Source organism: Ranitomeya variabilis, chromosome 1 (assembly GCF_051348905.1).
Source record: "Ranitomeya variabilis isolate aRanVar5 chromosome 1, aRanVar5.hap1, whole genome shotgun sequence".
NCBI classification, from domain to species: domain Eukaryota; kingdom Metazoa; phylum Chordata; class Amphibia; order Anura; family Dendrobatidae; genus Ranitomeya; species Ranitomeya variabilis.
Genome location: NC_135232.1, coordinates 227,759,710 through 227,780,182, shown reverse-complemented (window position 1 = coordinate 227,780,182; position 20,473 = coordinate 227,759,710). Strand labels below are relative to the sequence as shown.

General features: G+C 48.1%; 1 protein-coding gene across 2 annotated transcripts in view; it reads left to right on the top strand.

Moving 5' to 3' along the window:
- Positions 1-20,473, top strand: part of RILPL1 (Rab interacting lysosomal protein like 1) — a 56,576-nt gene that overhangs the window by 12,781 nt on the left and 23,322 nt on the right. For both annotated transcript variants that reach the window (XM_077293214.1, XM_077293215.1), the window contains exon 6: positions 10,152-10,244. In XM_077293214.1, coding sequence (XP_077149329.1) covers positions 10,152-10,244 — 93 coding nt within the window. The remainder of the gene's footprint in view (positions 1-10,151; positions 10,245-20,473) is intronic.

Below are 20,473 nucleotides of genomic sequence, written 5' to 3'. Positions count from 1 at the left end.
CCTCTTCTGTTCTCGGCGGCTATATTTCGCCACCCAGCAGGCTCAGCACGTCACAGCAAGCTTCCTCTACCCTTGAGGTCCGGTGCTGCACGCTTGGGGACAGAACTCTTGGGGGCACAGGTCCTGGGTAAGTGTCTGCCACACTTCCCTCAGGCTTCCCTCCCATTTTTTTCCTCAAGTGCTTTGCTGTTTTTCAGCTGCACAATTGGCTTCCTGCAGTATTTTGAGGGTTAACAAGGATACAGCATGTCTCTACCTAAAAACCTCTAATAAGACCACTAAAAACAGTGTTTTTCGCTTCATGCACCTCCTGTCAGGCTGCATTACCAAGTAGGCATACTGCTTCACTCTGTCAGGCTTGCGATCCCAAATGCGCTCAGGAGCCCCCACCACGTCCGAACCCATGGTGACCAGTCCCCCTGAGTGGGCCTTGTCACTTTCGCAATCTATGGCCTCTTTGACTAAGGTCATCGAGTCCCTCCAGGACCATGACCGCTAATCCGTCTGTCTCAGAGAATTCACCTACATCAGGGGAACCATCGGCATGCAGGTGCCTTCCTCGCTTAAGGCACAGACAGGCATCGAGGAAGTGGGTACATAGCTCGCCCCCAGGCCCTCTGGAGCTTTGGCATCCGATAGCTCTGTTTCTCGCTCTTCCTCTCAAGGAGTGGACAGCGAACGTGAATCTGAGTCGGATGGGCCCCTTGATCTAGAGTGCCCAGGTTATCAGGCTACTGAGGATAGTCCGAGTCCGTCAACCAGTCACTGCAGGTCGACAAACAGCCTATTTCGTCACTCGGATACTGCAGTGTCTTTTACAAGGTCTAAACGTCCTCATAGGGTGTTTGCCAATCACCCTGAGTTACAGGACATAGTCCCGCGACATAGGGAGCACCCAGACAAACACTTTGCAGGTCCAAGATCGTTGGAGACCAGATATTCTTTCTCCCCTGACCTCTGCAAACAATGGACGGATCTCCTCCAGTGGATCCTCCCATATCGCGTTTATCATCCAAGACTCTGCTGTCCCTACCCAATGGATCTTCCATTAAAGATCCCACAGATCGTCTGACAGCTTCGCTCATTTGATTTATTTTTTTTAAGTGTCGGGCTCTGCACTTTTCCCTCCTTTGCAGTGACCTGGGTAGCCAAAGCAGTGGCTTATTGGGTTATTGGGCAGATTCCCTGCATAAGGCCATACAGAAGAGTGATCTTCCTTCTGAGGTAGCGGAGATAGCCAATCAAATTTCTTTGGCTAGTGATTATTTAGTAAATGCTTCCCTGGATGCGGCTAATTGCTCTGCGCTTACTGCTTCCAACGCAGTAGCTATTAGAAGGGCACTATGCCTGAGGAACTGGCGTGCGGACTCTACATCTAAAAAGCCCTTAACATCTCCCTTTCTCAGCAGTTGTTTATTCGGAGAAAAGCTGGACCAACTGATTTCAGACACTACAGGCGGGAAGAATAAATTCCTACCCCAGCAGAGAGTTAGGTGTCCTATCCGCCATCAGCTGCAGACTCGTTTTTCGGTACTTTCGCAGCAATTACGGGTGGTCCTCGTCGGCTAGTTCCCCCAGTTCGGGGTGCCCTGCTCATAGGGACAAGAGTCCTCAGTCCTCAAGCAAGCTCAGCCACTCGTGGAAGGGCCGCCCCAAGCAGTCCAGATCTGGGGGATCCAGACCCTTCAGATCCTCAACTAAGTGACTCGCAACCTTGCCCGGACGACACCATCAGAGTAGGCAGCCGCCTACTCCTCTTTAGCCATGTCTGGCTCGCAGTCGTTCACGTAGAGTGGGTCAGAGATCTGGTGTCCTTCGGATACAAAATGGAATTTTCTCCCCCTTCCTCCTTCCTCAAACCCCCATTCTTTTCTTCCTGTCCACCCGAGGCAGGCTCTGGCCTCTTTCCAAGCCACCGAGTCTCTCCACAGAGATGGGGTCATTACCCCGGTCCCAGAGAGCTAAATGTTCCAAGGGTTCTAGTCAAACCTGTTCACGGTACCAAAGAAGGATGGTTCAGTCAGACCCATCCTGGACTTAAAGCTTCTAAACAGATTCGTCAGAGTCTGGCATTTCAGGATGGAGTCCCTCCGTTCCGTCATTTCCTCGATGGAATGAGGGACGTTTCTAGCCTCCATCGACATTCGAGATGCGTATCTTCACATCCCAATTTTTCCTCCTCGCCAAAGATTTCTTCCCTTTTGCAGATCGCGGAGAACATTTTCAGTTATCAGCCTTGCCCTTCGGCCTCGCCATCGCCCCCAGGGTATTCACAAAGGTCATGGCGGCTGCCATGGCCATTCTACACTCTCGGGGCTTAGTCGTTCTACCTTATCTAGACGACCTACTGATCAAAGGGCCATCTTTCCAACCCTGCTTGGAGTGCGTCCGCATTTCTTAGGATAACTCTTTCTTGGCTTGGCTGGTTAATCAACCTGACCAAGTCCTCTCCCGTTCCGGCTCAGCAGATTTTCTTCCTCGGCATGATCCTGGGCACTTCCCGAGGGTTGGTGATTCTCCCTTGGGACAAGGTCCTAGCTCTTCAACGGGGAGTCCAGGCGCTCTGTCATTTATCTCCTTGTTCCATCTGTTTCGGCATGAGGATTCTCGGGAAGATTGTAGCCGCAATGGAAGCAATCCCGTTCGCCCAACTCTCTTCAGCCCCTGCAACATGCACTCCTTTTTTTTCCCCTCGATCATTCATGTCGACTGACCCCTCGGGTCAAGCAGGCACTCCAGTGGTGAACTCTCTGGTCCTCCTTCCTTCAAGGGAAGTTCTTTCTCCCAGTCCGTTGGCTGGTGGTCACAACCGACGGCAGTCTCTTCGGCTGGGGAGCTGTTTTTCATCATCACACTGCCCAGGGGAGTTGGTCCCCGCAAGAATCTCATCTTCCCATCAATGTCCTGGCTATCCGAGCGACTTGGCTGTCCCTGCTTCGGTTCAATCGTCTCCTAGCAGGCTGCCCCATCTGTATCCAGTCGGACAATGCCACAGCTGTGGCCTACATCAATCATCAAGGGGGCACTCGCAGCAATGCGCGAGGTGGAACACATCATTCTCTGGGCCTAAAGGAACCACTCGGTCATATCGGCCATTCACATTCCAAGAGTGGAAAATTAGGCTGCCGATTTTCCTCACCCGTCAGGGCCTGGCCTCGGGAGAGGGGTCTCTCCATCAGGAAACTTTCCAACAGATCTGCTTTCGCTGGGGGACTCCGGACATAGACCTGATGGCTTGGTTCAGTGCCAAGGTGCCAGAGTTTGTGGCCCAATCCCGGGACCCGAGAGCCATCGGGGTGAACGAGCTGGTCCTCCCCTTTTCCCGCAAAGTAGTTTCCACCATGATCAATGCTCGAAAGCTGGTGTCATGCGTATCGATCATCGGATCTGGAAAATCTTCAACTTGTGCAGAAGCAGAGGTCGTCCTTCCCACCATTTTGGAATTTCTTCAGTCTGGCCTGGACTTGGGTCTAGTGCCGAGTTCCCTCAAAGGGCAGGTCTCTGCCTTGTCCGTCCTGTTCCAACGTAAGATCGCTTCCAAACCCCAGGTGAAAACGTTCTTTCAGGGAGTCTCCCACATGGTACCTCCCTATATAGCACCTCTAGACGTCTGGGGCCTTAATTTGGTCCTGGGTGTCCTACAAGAGTCTCCCTTCGAGCCGTTGCAGGACATCTCCATATCTCTCCTTTCATGAAAGGTTGCCTTCCTTGTAGTGATTACCTAGATCAGAAGAGTCTTGGAGTTGGCTGCTCTTTCCTGTGAAGCTCCCTTTCTGGTTTTTCACTGTGATAAGGTGGTCCTCAAAGTCTCAGTCCTTCCTTCCTAAAGTGGTGTCTTCTTTTCACCTTAACGAGGATATCATGCTTCCCTCGTTTTGTCCTGCTCCGATTTTCACCGAGTGGAAAAGGCTCTTCGTTCCTTGGCTCTTGGGGAAGTATGTATCTAGGACGGCACCTTTTCGCCAGACTGATGCCCTGTTCGTGCTCCCAGCAGGACACCGGAAGGGATTGGCCGCTTCTAAGTCGACAATAGCCAGATGGTTTGGTCAACTATTTTTAAGATGCTTACCTCGTCAGAAGCAAGCCGATTCCAGCAGGGATCAAGGCACACTCCACTCGGTCGGTAGGCGCTTCGTGGGCCATTCGGCATCAAGCATCTGCGGCGCAGGTTTGCAAAGCGGAGACCTGGTCCAGCCTGCACACTTTCTCAAAGCATTATGATGTCCATACTCAGACATCTGCAGATGCGAGCCTGGGTAGATGTATCTTGCAGGCAGCAGTAGCACATCTTTAGATGGCAGGTGCCATGAGTTTACTCTGTTATGTTACTTCCAACCCAGAGACTGCTTTGGGACGTCCCACGGTCCTGTGTCCCCCAATGTGGCGAAGGAGAAATAGGGATTTTTGTGTACTCACCGTAAAATCCTTTTCTCCGAGCCACTCATTGGGGGACACTGCACCCACCCTTTTGGCCTGTTGCCTAGAAGTGTTATAGTTTTGACATGTTGTACCTACGGTTAATTTTTGTTAATCTCCCACTGCTTGGTCACTGAACTGGTTCTATCTGGAGCCAGTGGGTGGTGTATACTGCAGAGGAGGAGCTAAACATTTTTGTATACACTTAGTGTCAGCCTCCTAGTGGCAGCAGCATACACCCACGGTCCTGTGTCCCTCCGAGTGGCTCAGAGAAAAGGATTTTACGGTGAGTACAAAAAAATCCCAGGACCGTGGGGGTATGCTGCTGCCACTAGGAGGCTGATACTAAGTGAATACAAAAATGGTTAGCTCCTCCTCTGCAGTATACACCACTCACTGGCTCCGGATAGAACCAGTTCATGCTTAGTGTCCGTAGGAGGCACACTGGGGTCTGCTATTCAGACCACACTTGGTATTATTCATACTATTCAGACCATGCTATTCTAGGGGCGACGGTTCCCTTCAGGGTGCCTATCTCCTCGCACCAGCAACAGACGGGAACATGGAGTGTCGCCTCCATGCACCCCATTCTGAGCCAGGCTACAGCCGGACACAGCCCTGTGAAATCCTAGGGGAGTGAACTCTTAGCATACACAGAGGCCCCTATGGCATCCGTGCTGCTTCCGCTGCACCACCACTGATTTGAACAGCGGTGCTGCAAGGAGCTGTACAGTCCCTCTCCACCTCCCTTCTAAAAGGGGATGGTGGATGGAGGGTTCCTGCACCGTCCGCATTGCAACCCTCACCTTCAAGCAAGAGTGCCTTCCCTCCAGATCCGGCAGTCAGTTTGGGATCCCAGGGGGCTCATGCACCGCGATCCTCGTTTAGGACAAGAAGCGCCTTTTGTATTCTCGGGGGGGAGCTTCCTGCCCCCTCTTCCGCTTCAGGAACCTTACAATCGGCCTCCCTGAAACACCCCCCCCCCCCCCCCCCCCCTTTTTTTACCTGCAGATCCTGCTTTGAGCACTGATCTGCAGGGGACGGGCTGGAACAGGACCTGGCCCACAGGATCAGAGCCCAGATCTGGGCACAGGATCTGGGAGGCATCTGCTCAGGGTAAGGGACTGGTGTATTACTCCACTCCCCTCGGCAGTATCCCCTTTTTCCTATTTCTGTAGGAAGCCCTATTAAGGGGCTTATAGAAGGGTACATGTAATTCCTGTCAGTCTGCTCAGAACTCCTCACTCTGCAAAACCTGCGATCCTCAAATAGGCTCAGGAGTCCCCCGCTGTCACTGAGCCAGTATACCTAGTCCCCCTAAGTGGACTTGGTCACCGTCGCAATCCATGGCTCATCTGGCCAAAGTGACTGAATCCCTCTATGGATCGCACGGCTCCTGTGACTGAGACAGATGGACCCCCCCCTACCAGGGGGCCGTCGGCTAGTAAGGGCCGCAGCATTCCAGAAACGTGCAGGCGTCTGGAAAACGGACATATAGTACGTCTACTGAGCTCTCATGTACCTTGGCATCCGCGAGCACCACTCCTCGCTTCAGCGAACAGGACTTGCTTATTAAAGCCGTCATCCACAATTTGTAGGTTGATGTGGATTCCGGTTCTGCTCCGGATCACGCTGTCCTTCAAAGGACTAAATTCTCTCATGGAACATATGCAAGACAGGACATACTCTGGACAGGGAGTGTCTGGATAAGCGATGCATTACATAGGATGCCATACCTGGGCTGATTTTCAGAGGCGATGGGTCCCTTAAAGGGCACCGATCTCGCCACACAATCAACATTCAAGCACATGGAGTGGCGCCCCCATATCCTCTCCTGCAACTTTGGATGCCATGCCTGGGCTGATTTTCAGAGGCGATGGGTCCCTTTAAAGGGCACCGATCTCGCCACACAATCAACATTCAAGCACATGGAGTGGCGCCCCCATATCCTCTCCTGCGACTTTGGATGCCATGCCTGGGCTGTTTTTTAGAGACGATGGTGCCCTTTAAGGGACCCGATGATCTCACATCATCAACAGACGAGTGGAGTGTCGCCGCCATGTATCCTCTTCTGCAGCCAGACCTAATGCCGGACAACTAGCCCTGTTCACCCGGTTCCTGAACTCAGTGGATGTACAGAGGCACTCCTTTTTTTTTTTTCGTCTGAGCAGACCCCACTGCTTCACCACTATTAATCAAATGATGCAAGGAGGTGGACAGTCCCTCTCCACTTCCCTGTTAAGGGGATGGTGGATCAAGGGTTCATCACTTCAACTCTACACCGTCCAAAGAAGGCAGCAACAACAAGAGATAATTTACCTTGGCATGCGCATTCTACCGCCCAGCAGTTTTCTCCGGGTAACCCCTCCACCCTTCATGGGTTGCTAAAGTAATGGGATCCTGGTCAGAGACCTTAACTACTGATTCAGCAGAGGCAGTACAGCTGGCCAATCAAATCTCTTGAGCGGGAGACTGTCGTCCACGCTTCTTTAGACGCAGTTAGTTGCGCAGCGCTGTCTGCAGCAAATGCTATTACATTCAGTAGGGCATTGTGATTCAGAGGATGGAAAGCGGACTCTGCATCCAAAAAGCCGCTGACATCACCCTTTTAGCAGAGTGGTCAGATACGTTCCCCATGCAAAAGGATGGGAAAAGTTTGACCGATCCTGGACCACAAAGTTCTAACAAGTTTGTCAAGGCCTGCCATTTTCGGATGAAGTACCTCCATTCTGTCATTACCTCAATGGAAAAAGGTGGAGTTACTGGCATCCATTATCATTCGGGCTGTTGACTTCCACTTTCTAGTTAAGGGTCCGTCCTTCCAGTACGGAGTCCGTCTGTATCACTTGCGTTACCCTTCCTCGCTTGGGCCGGCGGATAAACTTAAACAGGTCTTCCCCATTTCCAGCCCAACAGATATCCCTTTTTGAGGATGATCCTGGACCTCGTTCCCTCATTCCATCCAATTTGTTATGAAGATTCGGGGGGAAATGATGGCAGCAATGGAAGTAGTCCCCTTCGCTCAGCCTGTCTCTGTGGGTCAGTCAGGTTTCAGATGGTGGACTCTGAGTTCCTCCCTCAACCAGGGGAGATCCTTTCTTCCGGTTTAATGGCTAGTAGTGACTACCGATTCCAGTCTTTTGAGCTGGGGAGTGTCATCACTGTTAAAGCCGCCGGTCAATTCGGGAACTCCCGATTTTAGAATATATATATATATAATATATATATATATATATATATATATATATATATATATATATATATATAATCTCACACAAGGAACAACATGAAGGGGCCCTGCTGCACCCTGCAAAAAGATGACAAAAAGTGCAAAAAAGATGAAAAATTAATGTGTATATAATACATTAGATGAGGTATTAGTTACAATTTTGGCCAAAATGGATAAGCTTGCAACCCAATGTCAAGGATCTTCATCAACTTGCAAGTCCTACTCTAGTTTTCAGAGCTGGCTGCTCTGTCCTTTCAGATGTTTTTTTCCTTATTTCTGTCAAAGCAAGGTTGTCCTCAGGCCGTACCTGTCCCTTGTTACCGAGGTGGTATCGCCTTCCACCGTTATGAGGACATTGTTCTTTCCTTGTCTTGTTCAGCTCCAGTTCACAAGGTGGAACGGATTCTCCATGCTTTGGATGAGGTTAGAGCTCTGAGAAGGTACGTATCGAGGATGGCATCCTTCCAAAGGTCGGATGCTTTATTCGGGCCTTCTGATAGTTACAGGAAGGGTTTAACTGCTTTGTCGGTTATGATAGGCAGGTGGTTTCTTTCCACCATCCAGGAGTCCTTCCGTGTCAGAGGTCAGCCTATCCCACCGTGGATCAAGGCACACTCCACTCGGTCGATGGGTGCTTCGTGGGCCATTCACCACCAAGAGTCTGCGGAGCAGGTTTGCAAAGCGGTGACCTGGTCTAGCCTGCACACTTTCTCAAAGCATTATGTCCATACTCGGGCATCTGCAGATGCGAGCCTGGGTAGATGAATTTTGCAGGCAGCGGTAGCGCACCTTTAGACAGCAGACGCCGAGAGTTTAGCTGTTATTTCACACACAGGGACTGCTTTGGGGCGTCCCACGGTCCTGTCACCCAATGTGGCGAAGGAGAAACAGGGATTTTTGTGTACTCACTGTAAAATCCTTTTCTCCGAGCCACTCAATGGGGAACACAGCACCCACCCCTTTTTGGCCTGTGGCCTATGATGGTTTTACAGCTTGACATGTTGTATCTACTGTTTATTTTTTTGTTAATCTCCTACTGCTTGGTCACTGAACTGGTTCAATCCGGAGCCAGTGGGTGGTGTATACTGCAGAGGAGGAGCTAACCCTGTCAGACTCCTAGTGGCAGCCGCATACACCCATGGTCCTGTGTCCCCCAATGAGTGGCTCAGAGAAAAGGATTTTACGGTGAGTACACAAAAATCCTTGAAGGTGTTATCTGGGATTTTTTTGATCAGGGCCACTGTCACAACTCTCTCTAGTATGGTATACATAAATGGATTTTCTAAACTGATAATCCCCAATATTATTATTATTATTTATTATTATTATTTGTAACTTTTATAGATATTTTTTTTTTTTATACTTGCCACATGTTTGTATTAAGTGCAGAGGTTTTTATTTTATGCTCTTTCTATAGAATGTTTAGTATGTATTCATATGTCAGCATAACGCCCAAACCCATAACCCCAACAGGGGAGTGGGCAACACTCCATATACCTATAATATCATATCAGGAACACAGATGAATACTACTGTGGTCCAAGAAGTGCCACAAAAATAGATTAAAACAAACTACTCTTTATTTATAAATAATTTAAAATGCAAAAAAACATGACATATACAAATACAAAGATGCCTCATGAAACAACCTATTGCGGTCAGCTAGAGCAGGGTACTATTTTGAATCCCGCAACAAGGAGCACACTGGGAGTGTAACACGTTGCCGCACATATCAAGCCATACACAATGCCAAATGCTGCCACTGCATAATGTTGCATAAATTCCCAATTAAATTTAGTATGGGACTAATAGACTTGTCGGTAAACTGAGGGTTTAGGCTATAATTAACACCGCATCCTAAATGCCTACCAACCGTACCATCTGCCGTGACATTATAAGCGGTGCGCCCCGTCCCCCACACATTACCTGCTCCGTGCCTCCCGTTGAACGTGCTCAGCCCAATGGCGGGTTCGCGGACACAGCCCGCCATTGGGCTGAGCACGTTCAACGGGAGGCACGGAGCAGGTAATGTGTGGGGGACGGGGCGCACCGCTTATAATGTCACGGCAGATGGTACGGTTGGTAGGCATTTAGGATGCGGTGTTAATTATAGCCTAAACCCTCAGTTTACCGACAAGTCTATTAGTCCCATACTAAATTTAATTGGGAATTTATGCAACATTATGCAGTGGCAGCATTTGGCATTGTGTATGGCTTGATATGTGCGGCAACGTGTTACACTCCCAGTGTGCTCCTTGTTGCGGGATTCAAAATAGTACCCTGCTCTAGCTGACCGCAATAGGTTGTTTCATGAGGCATCTTTGTATTTGTATATGTCATGTTTTTTTGCATTTTTAAATTATTTATAAATAAAGAGTAGTTTGTTTTAATCTATTTTTGTGGCACTTCTTGGACCACAGTAGTATTCATCTGTGTTCCTGATATGATAGTATGTATTCATAGTCTGATAAATTATGACTTAATTTTGATCATTTTGTCTCTCTAGCGAGGAAGCCGATGAGGAAAACAAGCTTCCGCAGTCATCCCCTGTAATTAACCCCAAACCTCCCAACCCTCAGGAGTCTGGTATCAAAAGGCTGTAAGTAAAGTTCTTGTGAGTTAGTTGATATTTTAGTTAAAAGTATGTTATTTTGTTAAAAATCTTAGTAATTAATAGTTTATTGCTACGATTATAATACTTATAGTTTTAAACAGTGCTTTATAAAAAATAAAAAAAAATAAATAAAAACTTTAGTAGACTATATCCACCAGGATGGTGTCCTTGGCAGCGGTGAATGGCCATGAGATGAGAATGAATCCATATACTGGCTGAAGCATGGTCAGTGTGCTTGATGAGACATAATAAATATATATTATATTTATTTTTTTCTGTTTAAAGACCTTGATATTTTAGCTATACCTGTCACAAGACTTTATCTGCGCTAAAGCTGAGCTGATGGCATGCCACATCGACTGGCTTAAAATATCCTGTTCTTGTTAATCAGTGAAAGAGAATCTGTCACCAGGTTTTTTGCCACCTAATCTGAAAGCAGCATAATATAGAGACAGAGACCCTGATTCCAGCGATGTGTCACCTACTGGGCTGCTTACTGTAGTTTTTATAAAATCAATGTTTGTGTTAATCAGATCATTACAAGACTAGTAAGCAATCTGCTATATAGTCCTCCATATTCATGAGCGCTGTCAACCCCGCCCCCATTGCTGATTGGCTGCTTTCTGTGTACACACAGAGCATAGGCAAAAAGCTGCCAATCAGCAATGGGTGCGAGGTTATACAGATCTCTGCATTCAGAGATCTCGTAGATTCACAGCAGATATGTGGGTTTTGTTGTTGTGTTTTTTTTGTTTTGTTTTTTTTCTTACAACTTCAGCAAGCGGCTGACAGATTCCCTTTAAATTAACTCAACCTAATAATTGGAGCTGAATTAGAAACCATTTATTTTTAATAGTTTTCCATCAGTATCTAAGACAGGCAATGAGTGCAATTTTTGTTTTTATAGAGGTATAAGAAAAAAAAAGAAAATAATTAGAGCTATGTGGTGATCAGTTATCTGCTGCAAGAACAGTTTTCCTTTTAGACAGTTTTCACAAATCTTTCTATTGAAAGTCTGTACAAATATATATATTTCTCTATATCTCTAAATTTACATGTGGAAAACAAATGCTAAGAGAAGATAGACTGCCAGTTCACTGTGGTGCCATGTGACACAGACCAGTATACTCTGGAGAGGAGCAGGGAGAGGAAACCAGCAGAGTGAGACAGAGAAAGATCGTGCTGAGCTTTCTAACAAGTCCTTTTCTTGATCGCTTCATTGGGGGACACAGGTGACCATGGGTGTGTGCTGCGGTCTCTAGGAGGCTGACAATAGGCAAAAGAAAAAAAGAAAAAATAGCTCCTCCCCAGCAGTATACACCCACCGACAGGCCAAAGCAACTTCGTTTAAGCTTAGTACTGTAGGAGGTGGACCTGATCCCAGATCTGCATTTTCCCTTGCAGGTTCCCTGTTTGTGTTTTTTAATCTTCTTCCTTTATTTTTCTGTTTCTTCGTTCTAGGGTAGCAGAGTGTAATGTCTCACCCTGTTTTCCCGTATGTATGCGACCGAGAGAGCAGTGTGGTGTTGTCCGCATCGCCCACTCTCGGACCTGCAGGCAGGACTTGTCTCCCCTGTCACCCTTATGGGTGATTCCTGGTGGCCTGTCCTTGCCTTTTCCCTCCTCACCCCTCTCCTCGGAGAGGGCTGAGCGGAAGACTGTGGTCACCAGCGGTGGCCTCCCCCTTCTTGCAAGGGGTTGATACCGTCTTCTGCACCGTCCGGAGACAGTGCAGGAAAGAGGATCCCCGTTGCCAGTAGCCCTCTCCCACCCGAGGGCTCCTGATGGATCCTCATCCGTGGAGACGATTTGTGGACCCACCTGCTGCTAAGGTATTCTTTCCATGTCCCCCCCACCCTTGGCGCAGGCGGTTCCCTTCTCATTCCTGTCCCTTTTTTGGGACAGGGTTCCTCCACTGACAGCAACACAGCAAGTACCTTTAGTCCCTTTCAGCCCGGCCATATTTTTCTGCCCCGGCTATTTTATATGGCCACGCCTCCTTCTTCCCCAGCAGCACACTGCTGGATAATGCAAAACCCGAGATAATGCAGGTGGCCCAGCGCATGTGAGTCCCAGGCAGAGGCCTGCTCCCTCAGAGTCTTTTCATCACGTATGGGCCCTTGTGACATCTATCAAAAAAAATAAATATATATATATATATATATATATATATATATATATATATATATATAATGGGCGCCTGCGGCCAAGAAATCCGGGAAGTGCAGGAAATGTCCCATTTGTGCCATAAGACTTAAGGACTCCTGGCAGAAGTCCCTATGCGAGTCATGCACCAGCCGTATTGTGGGAGAAGAGCAGGCCTCTCTGATGACAAATATGAGGGCCATTGTCAGAGAGGAGGTGCAGGCCTCAATATCTGGCATCACATTTCCCCAGCCCATCCAGTCTGACCCCCCCTCCCCCCCCCCCAGGATCCACAAAGATCCAAGAAAAGACAGAGAGAATCGCATCTGTCGTCCGAGGACCGCTCTTTTGAATCTGATCTGGAAGAGGAAGAATTAAGCAGAGATCCTTCAGAGAGGGGGAAAAAATATCTGTTTCGTCTGATATAGAGGAGCTCTTGGGAGCAGTTAGGCAGACTATGCAGACTGAAGAACCCGCATCTACCCCGTCGGTTCAAGATTAAATGTTTGGGGGGCTGCGTTCTCAGACCTCAAAAGTCTTTCCTGTTAATGTCCATATTCGTTCTATGATTTTAGAAAAATGGGAAGAAGCAGAAAGGCGGTTATCAATCCCTAAAACTTTAGACTCCGCCTCCCTTTCGATCTTGAAGAGGTCAAGGACTGGGAGGATATCCCAAAAATTGACATTCCTCTTAAGTTTCTAAGATAACCGCCATTCCATTTGAGGACCCCTCTAACTTAAAGGAGCTGATGGATCGCAAGGCGGATGGACTCTTAAAGAGAGCCTGGAAAAGCTCAGCGGCGGTAATCCGCACAAATATAGCGGCAACATCCGTGGCACGGGCTATGCATTTGTGGGTAGATGACTTGAAAGATCAGTTGTCAGCCAGAACCCCTAGAGAGACCATTATTAAAGCAATTCCTCTGTTAAAACTAGCAACCAGTTTTCTAGCAGATGCTACTGCAGAGTCGGTTAGGTTTACAGCTAGGGGCCAGTCTCAATCAAATGCAGCCAGGAGAGCCATATGGCTGAAAAACTGGTCAGAGGATGTCCATTCTAAGAATAAGATGTGCTCCATCCCTTTCTTAGGGGGTAGGGTCTTTGGACCCATTCTTGATGATATCCTGGAAAAAGCTTCAGATGAAAAGAAGGTTTCCAGAGGAAAAACGTAGGAAGCACCAGCCCTTTCGCAGGCCCTATTATAGTCAGAGATCAGACTATAGGGGTAAGGGAAAGCAAGGGAGATGGAGCTATCAAAAAGGGGGAGAAAATAGGAACAAAAATAGGGATTCAGGTCCCTCGACTTCCAGATCAGAATTCCGAAAGAAATGACGCCAACAGAATAGGAGGGCGGCTGTTGAACTTTCGGATAGAGTGGGGGGAAATTAGCAGAAGTCCTTGGGTTCTCCAGGTTATCTCTCGGGGTACAAGATAGAATTCAACTCCCTTCCCCCAGAAAGATTTTTTGTGTCCAACGTCCATCTCTCTTCAGTCTCCTCTGTGATTGGACATCCAGGATCTTCTGCAAATGGCAGCAATATCCCCAGTTCCTCATCGTGAAATAGGAAGAGGTCATTACTCAGGCCTCTTCTCTATAAAAAAAGCCTTCTGGGGAATCCAAAACTATAATAAACCTCAAACCCCTAAACAAATGCCTAGAATACAAGAGGTTCAAAGTGGAATCCATTCGCTCTACAATTCCCCTCTTAGGAAAGGAAGTGGTAATGTGCACTTTGGACCTAAAGAGTGCATATTATCATGTACCAATCTGCACAGATCACCAAAAATAACTCAGATTTGCAGTAGAAAAAGAAGGAAGAATCTACCATTACCAGTTTTGCTGCCTCCCTTTTGGGTTGGCAACAGCGCCCAGAGTTTTTACAAAACTTGTCGTAGAAATAGTGGCTTATCTGAGAAATGGAGACATCACGATAGTACCCTATTTAGACGATTACCTAATAGTGGCAGATTCTATAGGGCAGCTCAAGATCGATTGTCAGTTGATCTCCACTCTGCAGAAACAAGGTTGGGTGGTGTACTGGTCAAAGTCAGACCTGACACCCAAACCAAGAATAAAGTTTCTAGGAGTTATCCTAGACTCAAATGTCAGACAATATTTTCTTCCGGACGAGAAGCGGACCAATATAATAAGAAGAATTCGCCATTTTTCAAGAAACCGAGTCTCCATCAGGGATGCAATGAAGATCCTTGGGTTGATGACGGCCTGCATTCCTTGTGTCAACTGGAGCCAATCTCTTTCCCGTCAGTTACAGAGAGCAGTTCTCGCTTCCTGGGACAGAAGACAGACCTCTCTGGACAGGAAGTTCCGTCTATCCCATCAGGTCAGACGATCCCTACACTGGTGGACTTTTCCCAGCAGCTACGGTGACCACAGACGCAAGCCAACAAAGTTGGGGTGGTCAAGTCCTCGGAAGATACTATCAGGGACAGTGGAATTCAGAAGACAGCAAGAATTCCTCAAATCACAGAGAACTACATGCGGTTTGGAAGGTCCTCTGTTCAGCACAAGTTCTGCTAAAGAACAAACACCTGAAGATTCTCTCGGACAACACAACGACGGTAGCCTTTCTTTGGCATCAGGGTGGTCCAAGACATCCAAAATTACAACGGCTAGCGGATCAAATCTTCGGTTGGGCGGAGAGATCGGTTCTCTGTTTCAGCAGTACATCTGGAGGGTTCGAAGAACCAAGTGGCAGATTTTCTGGTCAGAAAGAAGCTGTCAGCTACGGAGTGGGAGCTAAACAGCGAAGTTTTCAGGGGGCTATGCCAACGATGGGGAACACCAGAGGTGGACTTATTTGCCGTCAGACGGAACGCGAAGGTCAAAACCTTTTATTCTCTGAACCCTTAGGAAAGACCGGCGGGAGTAGACGCGCTCTCCCAATCATGGAGCAGGGGGTCTCTTATATGCTTCCCCCCCCCTTGCACTAATCCCAAGAATCCTCAGGAAGATATACAAGGACAGAGCTCAGATCATTCTGGTGGTTCCGTTTTGGCCCAAGAGGAGCTGGTTTCCTTTCCTAAAAAAAAAGTTGGCGGCAGAAGAACCTTTTGTCCTTTCGAAAAGAAGGGATCTACTCCTCCGGGGCCCGATTCTTCATCAGAATCCAGACAGCCTCCAATTAGCGGCTTGGATCCTGAATGCCAGATCCTGAAAACGAAAGGTCTATCAGAAGACGTTATCTCCATCCTCCAAGCAAGTAGGAAGCCAGTAACTTCTGCAATTTATTTGAAAATTTGGAAGAAATTCTGCAGTTTTTGTGGAGACACGATGGTTGATCTTGATCATCCTAACATTCCCAAGATCCTTTGCAGCGGGGATTTAAGAAAGGTCTTAAACCGAGTACTCTGAGAGTCCAAGTGGCAGCCCTCAGCGTATTTTATGATTCTTCCCTAGCCTGCCACCCCTGGATAGCTCGATTTTTCCAGGGCAGTTCTGAGGCAAAGACCCTTGATCAGGAGAACATCCCACCTTGGGATCTTAGCCTGGTCCTTAATGAATTGTGCAAAAATCCTTTTGACCTAGCTGAAGATATAGACATCGCAAATCTTTCCCTCAAAGCTGCCTTTCTAGTGGCCATTACTTCGGGTAAGAGACTGGGAGAACTCCAGGCCCTGTCCACTCAAAATCCCTATTTGCAAATATTTGATGATAGACCAGTCTTAAGACTTGACCCAGGCTTTCTTCCTAAGGTGGTCTCAGATTCAAATATGAATCAGGAGGTAGTGCTTCCATCATTTTGTCAGTTTCCCAAAAACCAGAAGGAAAAATTTTTATCATAACTTAGATGTTAGGGAGACCGTACTTAAGTACTTGGAGGCAACTAGGGCCTGGAGACAGGATACTAATCTATTTGTCCTCTTTAGAGGCCCTAATAAGGGGAAAGAAGCATCAAAATCTACCATTGCAAGATGGATTAGGTCCACCATTAGCCTAGCATATGAGGCACAGGGAAAGAGTCCCCCAGGCAGCCTAAAAGCTCAATCATCCAGGGTGGTAGCCGCTTCATGGGCAGAGAAAGGGGGTGCTTCGGCAGATCAGATCTGCAGGGCTGCATCCTGGTCTAGTCTCGGTACCTTTTCTAAGCATTACAAACTAGACGTAGTGTCATCTCAGCTAGCCTTTGGCAGGAAGGTGCTTCATGCAGTAGTCACACCCTAGGACCACAAAATCTCCTTTGGTACTTCTCCATGGTGCTGTCAGGTGGTGACGTGGAAAACGGTAATTAGACCCACTGGTAATTGTATTTCCAGGAATCCATCATGACAGCACTGTTAGTTCCCTCCCTATTTCAGATATGCTGCATACTTATGTTAAGTAACATTTGTATAATGATTATGTTCAAATAAATTCTTTTTTTGCATCCTTCCAGAGGTGTTAATTTGGAAAATCACTTAAGGGTGGTAGGGGGAGGGTCCTTTTAAACTCTCGTGGTTTCCTGTCCCACTATGGATAAGAAGGACGTCCTCCATGGTGCTGTCAGGATGAATTCCTGGAAAAACAATTACAGGTAGGTCTAATTACTGTTTTTTTGTTGGTATCAGTACAAGTGAGCAAATTCTGGAAAATAATTAACACATGGAGCCCTTTAAAGGAATACTATCAAGTAAACTTCAATAGATACACCCTAACCACATAAGAGCTCCTCAGTCCTATAGATATAGATTTAAAGTGCATAGGTTGCTGTATATCTCCACCTGTTAATAAGGTGCTTGGTGCTCATAAAATATTAAAATTTATTTTTTGGCACAAAGATTTAAAGCCAAAAGTAATTAATTTTCATGACACCAAGGAATCAAGACTAATAGAATGCAGTGATATTGTTACTTGCAGCAGTGATAAATGCATAGTAAGAAGTGAAAGTAAGAGGTAACGGATTTATGCTCAAATATGGGTATACATGACCTGGACCTGGTTGGCAGGATGACAACATGAAACGCGCGTCGGGACATCTTCTTGTAGGGGATCTTCTTGACTAGCCACGCCCCCTGGCGTGTTGGCCAATCAGTGGGGCGCTTTCGGTTTTTCATGTCAGCTACGCCCCCTTCAGCTCATCGGCCAACCGGATTCATCTTCTCCCCAGCCAGCTTCTCTTGACATGCCCCCTGCTCTACAGTGTGCGGTTGTGCCTGCGCTGTGGGGGCCATCTTTGCTGGATCCTGCATCTTCAGTGTCCAGTCTCGCTGCATCTGCCTCGGACTAGGGGGACACAGCCATCCTGGGTCTTCTGCTGTTCATCGCTGCATCAGGTAGGATCCCTCCATTATAACACTCCTCAGCAGTACCTCAAGCTCGACTTATGCGCAACTCTGCAGAGGTAGTTCGCCTCAAGGTCTTCGGGGTCCCGTTCCTACAGGTTTTCCTCTGTGACGGGTCACCCCCACCTGGAAATGTGTCCAGGGGTCAGAGGCAGACTTCTTCTCTTCAGAGACGCTTGTTTGTCGATGGTCGACGCCTGGGTCAGAGAGATTTGTTACGTCCGGTTACAAGATCGACTCTTCTCTCCCCCCTGGCAGATGTTTCTTGTTTCTTTCTGTCTAGCCTGCCAAAACTTCCGTCTCATGCCCAAGGGGTTCTTCAGGCCGTATCTTCCCTTCTACGCACATGAGTAATCGTACCCGTTCCTTGGAACGAACGATTTTCAGGGTTCTACTGCAATCTTTTTGTAGTCCCGAAGAAAGACTGATCGCTCCATCCAATCTTGGATTTCAAGCAGTTGAACCGTCCCGTGCGGATCTGCCACTTCTGATTGGAGTCCCTTTGCTCGGTGATGGCCTCAATGGAGCCAGGGAAAGTCCTTTTTTGTTCCGTAGACATCCAGGACGCTTATCTCCACATTACCATTTGTGTGCAACACCAGAGATTCCTTCGGTTTGAGATCCAGGAGGATCATTATCAGTTCACGGCACTTCCTTTCAGCCTAGCATCTGCTCTCAGGGTGTTCACGAAGGTCATGGCGGCGGTCATGGCCATCCTGCGTTCCAAGGGGATTCTCATGATCCCCCTACCTGGACGATCTTCTGATCAAGGGACCATCCCGTCGAGACTGCGATCAGTCTTCAGATCGTTCTGGACACTCTAATCCGTCTAGGCTGGATAGTCAACAGGGAGAAGTCCTCCCTAATTCCAGCACAGTGCCTGGTGTGCCTAGGTATGCAGTTCGACACAGCTCAAGCTCGTGTCTTCCTCCCGAAGGAGGAGTTTACATCTTTGCCAGGGAATCGGCTCGCTGAAGCGTCCAGTCCCCCTTCCTCTACGGTCCTGCATGAGGGTCCGGGGGAAATTGCCTCCATGGAAGCTGTGCCTTATGCCCAGTTCCACACTCAGCCTCTTCAGCTGGCTCTCTTGTCTGCTTGGGACAAGAGGACCGCTTCCCTGGACCAACCAGTTTTTCTGCCTCTCATAGTGAGGCAATGTATGACTTGGTGGATGCTGTCCGCATCGGTTCTGCGCGGGACGTCTTTTCTCCCTTTCCGGTGGCAAGTCATCACCACCACCGCCAGTCTCCTTGGTTGGGGAGCGGTCTTCCTTCATCACGCAGCGCAGGGTCGCTGGAACGCTCAGGAAGCCCTTCTCCCCATCAGTCTCTTAGAGATCAGGGCAATCTTGCTCTTCACTGGCAGTCTCTCGTCGCAGGCAAGCCGATCCGCATTCAGTCGGACAATGCAACGGCTGTGGCCTACATAAATCGCCAAGGTGGAACTCGCAGCAAACAAGTCATGTCAGAGGTGTCAAAGATTCTGAGATGGGCAGAACGGCATGTCCCTGCCTTATCGGCCGTTCACATTCCAGGGGTGTAAAATTGGGCTGCCGATTTTGAGTCATCAGGGTCTCGCATCAGGTGAGTGGTCTCTCAGTCCCACTGTCTTCAACCAGATATGCCAGAGATGGGGCATTCCGGACGTCGACCTCATGGCATCTTGGATGAACCACAAGGTTCCTCGTTTCGTTTCCAGGTCCCGCTGGCCATTGGTTGCGATGCCCTTGTGATCCCATGGTCCCAGTTTCAACTGCCTTATCTTTTTCCGCCTCTCCCCTTGATTCCGAGAGTTGTGAAAAAGATAAAGGCAGAAGGGATTCTTGTAATCCTGATAGCCCCAGACTGGCCAAGACAGCCCTGGTACGCGGAGCTAGTCAACATGCTCATGGATGTTCCCTGGAGGCTTCCAGACTGTCCAGGTCTTCTCAAAAGGCCCCATCTTCCACCCGAGTTCTCAGCCTCTGAGTTTAACGGCATGGCCGTTAAGGCCGCAGTCATGAAGGAAGCCGGTTTTTCTCATAAGGTTATTCAGACCATGAATAAGGCGAGAAAAACAGCATCCTCGCGCATCTACCACAGATGTTGGAAGGCCTTCTTCCGGTGGTGTGAGAAGAACAACTTTTTCCCAATGTCCTTTTCACTTCCTTCCATCCTTTCTTTTCTACAGGCGGGTCTTGACTCTGGTCTATCCCTTAGTACCCTTAAGAGACAGGTTTCCGCTCTGTCCATTCCCTTCCAGAGAGATCTAGCTTATCATTCACAAGTGAAGACTTTTCTTCAGGGGGTCGCCCACCTGGTGCCACCTTACCATTCCCCATTAGATCCATGGGACTTGAACCTTGTCCTTAACGCTCTTCAGCGCACGCCTTTTGAACCCATCCAGGACATCTTTTTCTCTCCTGTCATGGAAGATGGCCATCCTAATCGCCATTACCTGTAGGCCAGACTTGTGCAGTGTACGACTGATTGTTGTCCTATGGACAGACTGGATGAACTGCAGAGATCTACAGCTGAGGTGGGACAGAGTGATCAGGGGCCTCTTGGCTGCATCTCTGATCAGTCTTCTCCTTGTTTGGGATCTTGGGTCTTGGTAGATTTGCAGTGGTATGATACTCCTTCCATTTCAATATGATCGCTTGCACAGAGCTCCTTGGGATGTTTAAAGTTTTGGAAATCATTTTGTATCCAAATCCGGCTTTAAACTTCTCCACAACAGTATCAAGGACCTGTCTGTTGTGTTACTTTGGTCTTCATGATGCTCTCTGTGCTTCAAACAGAACCCTGAGA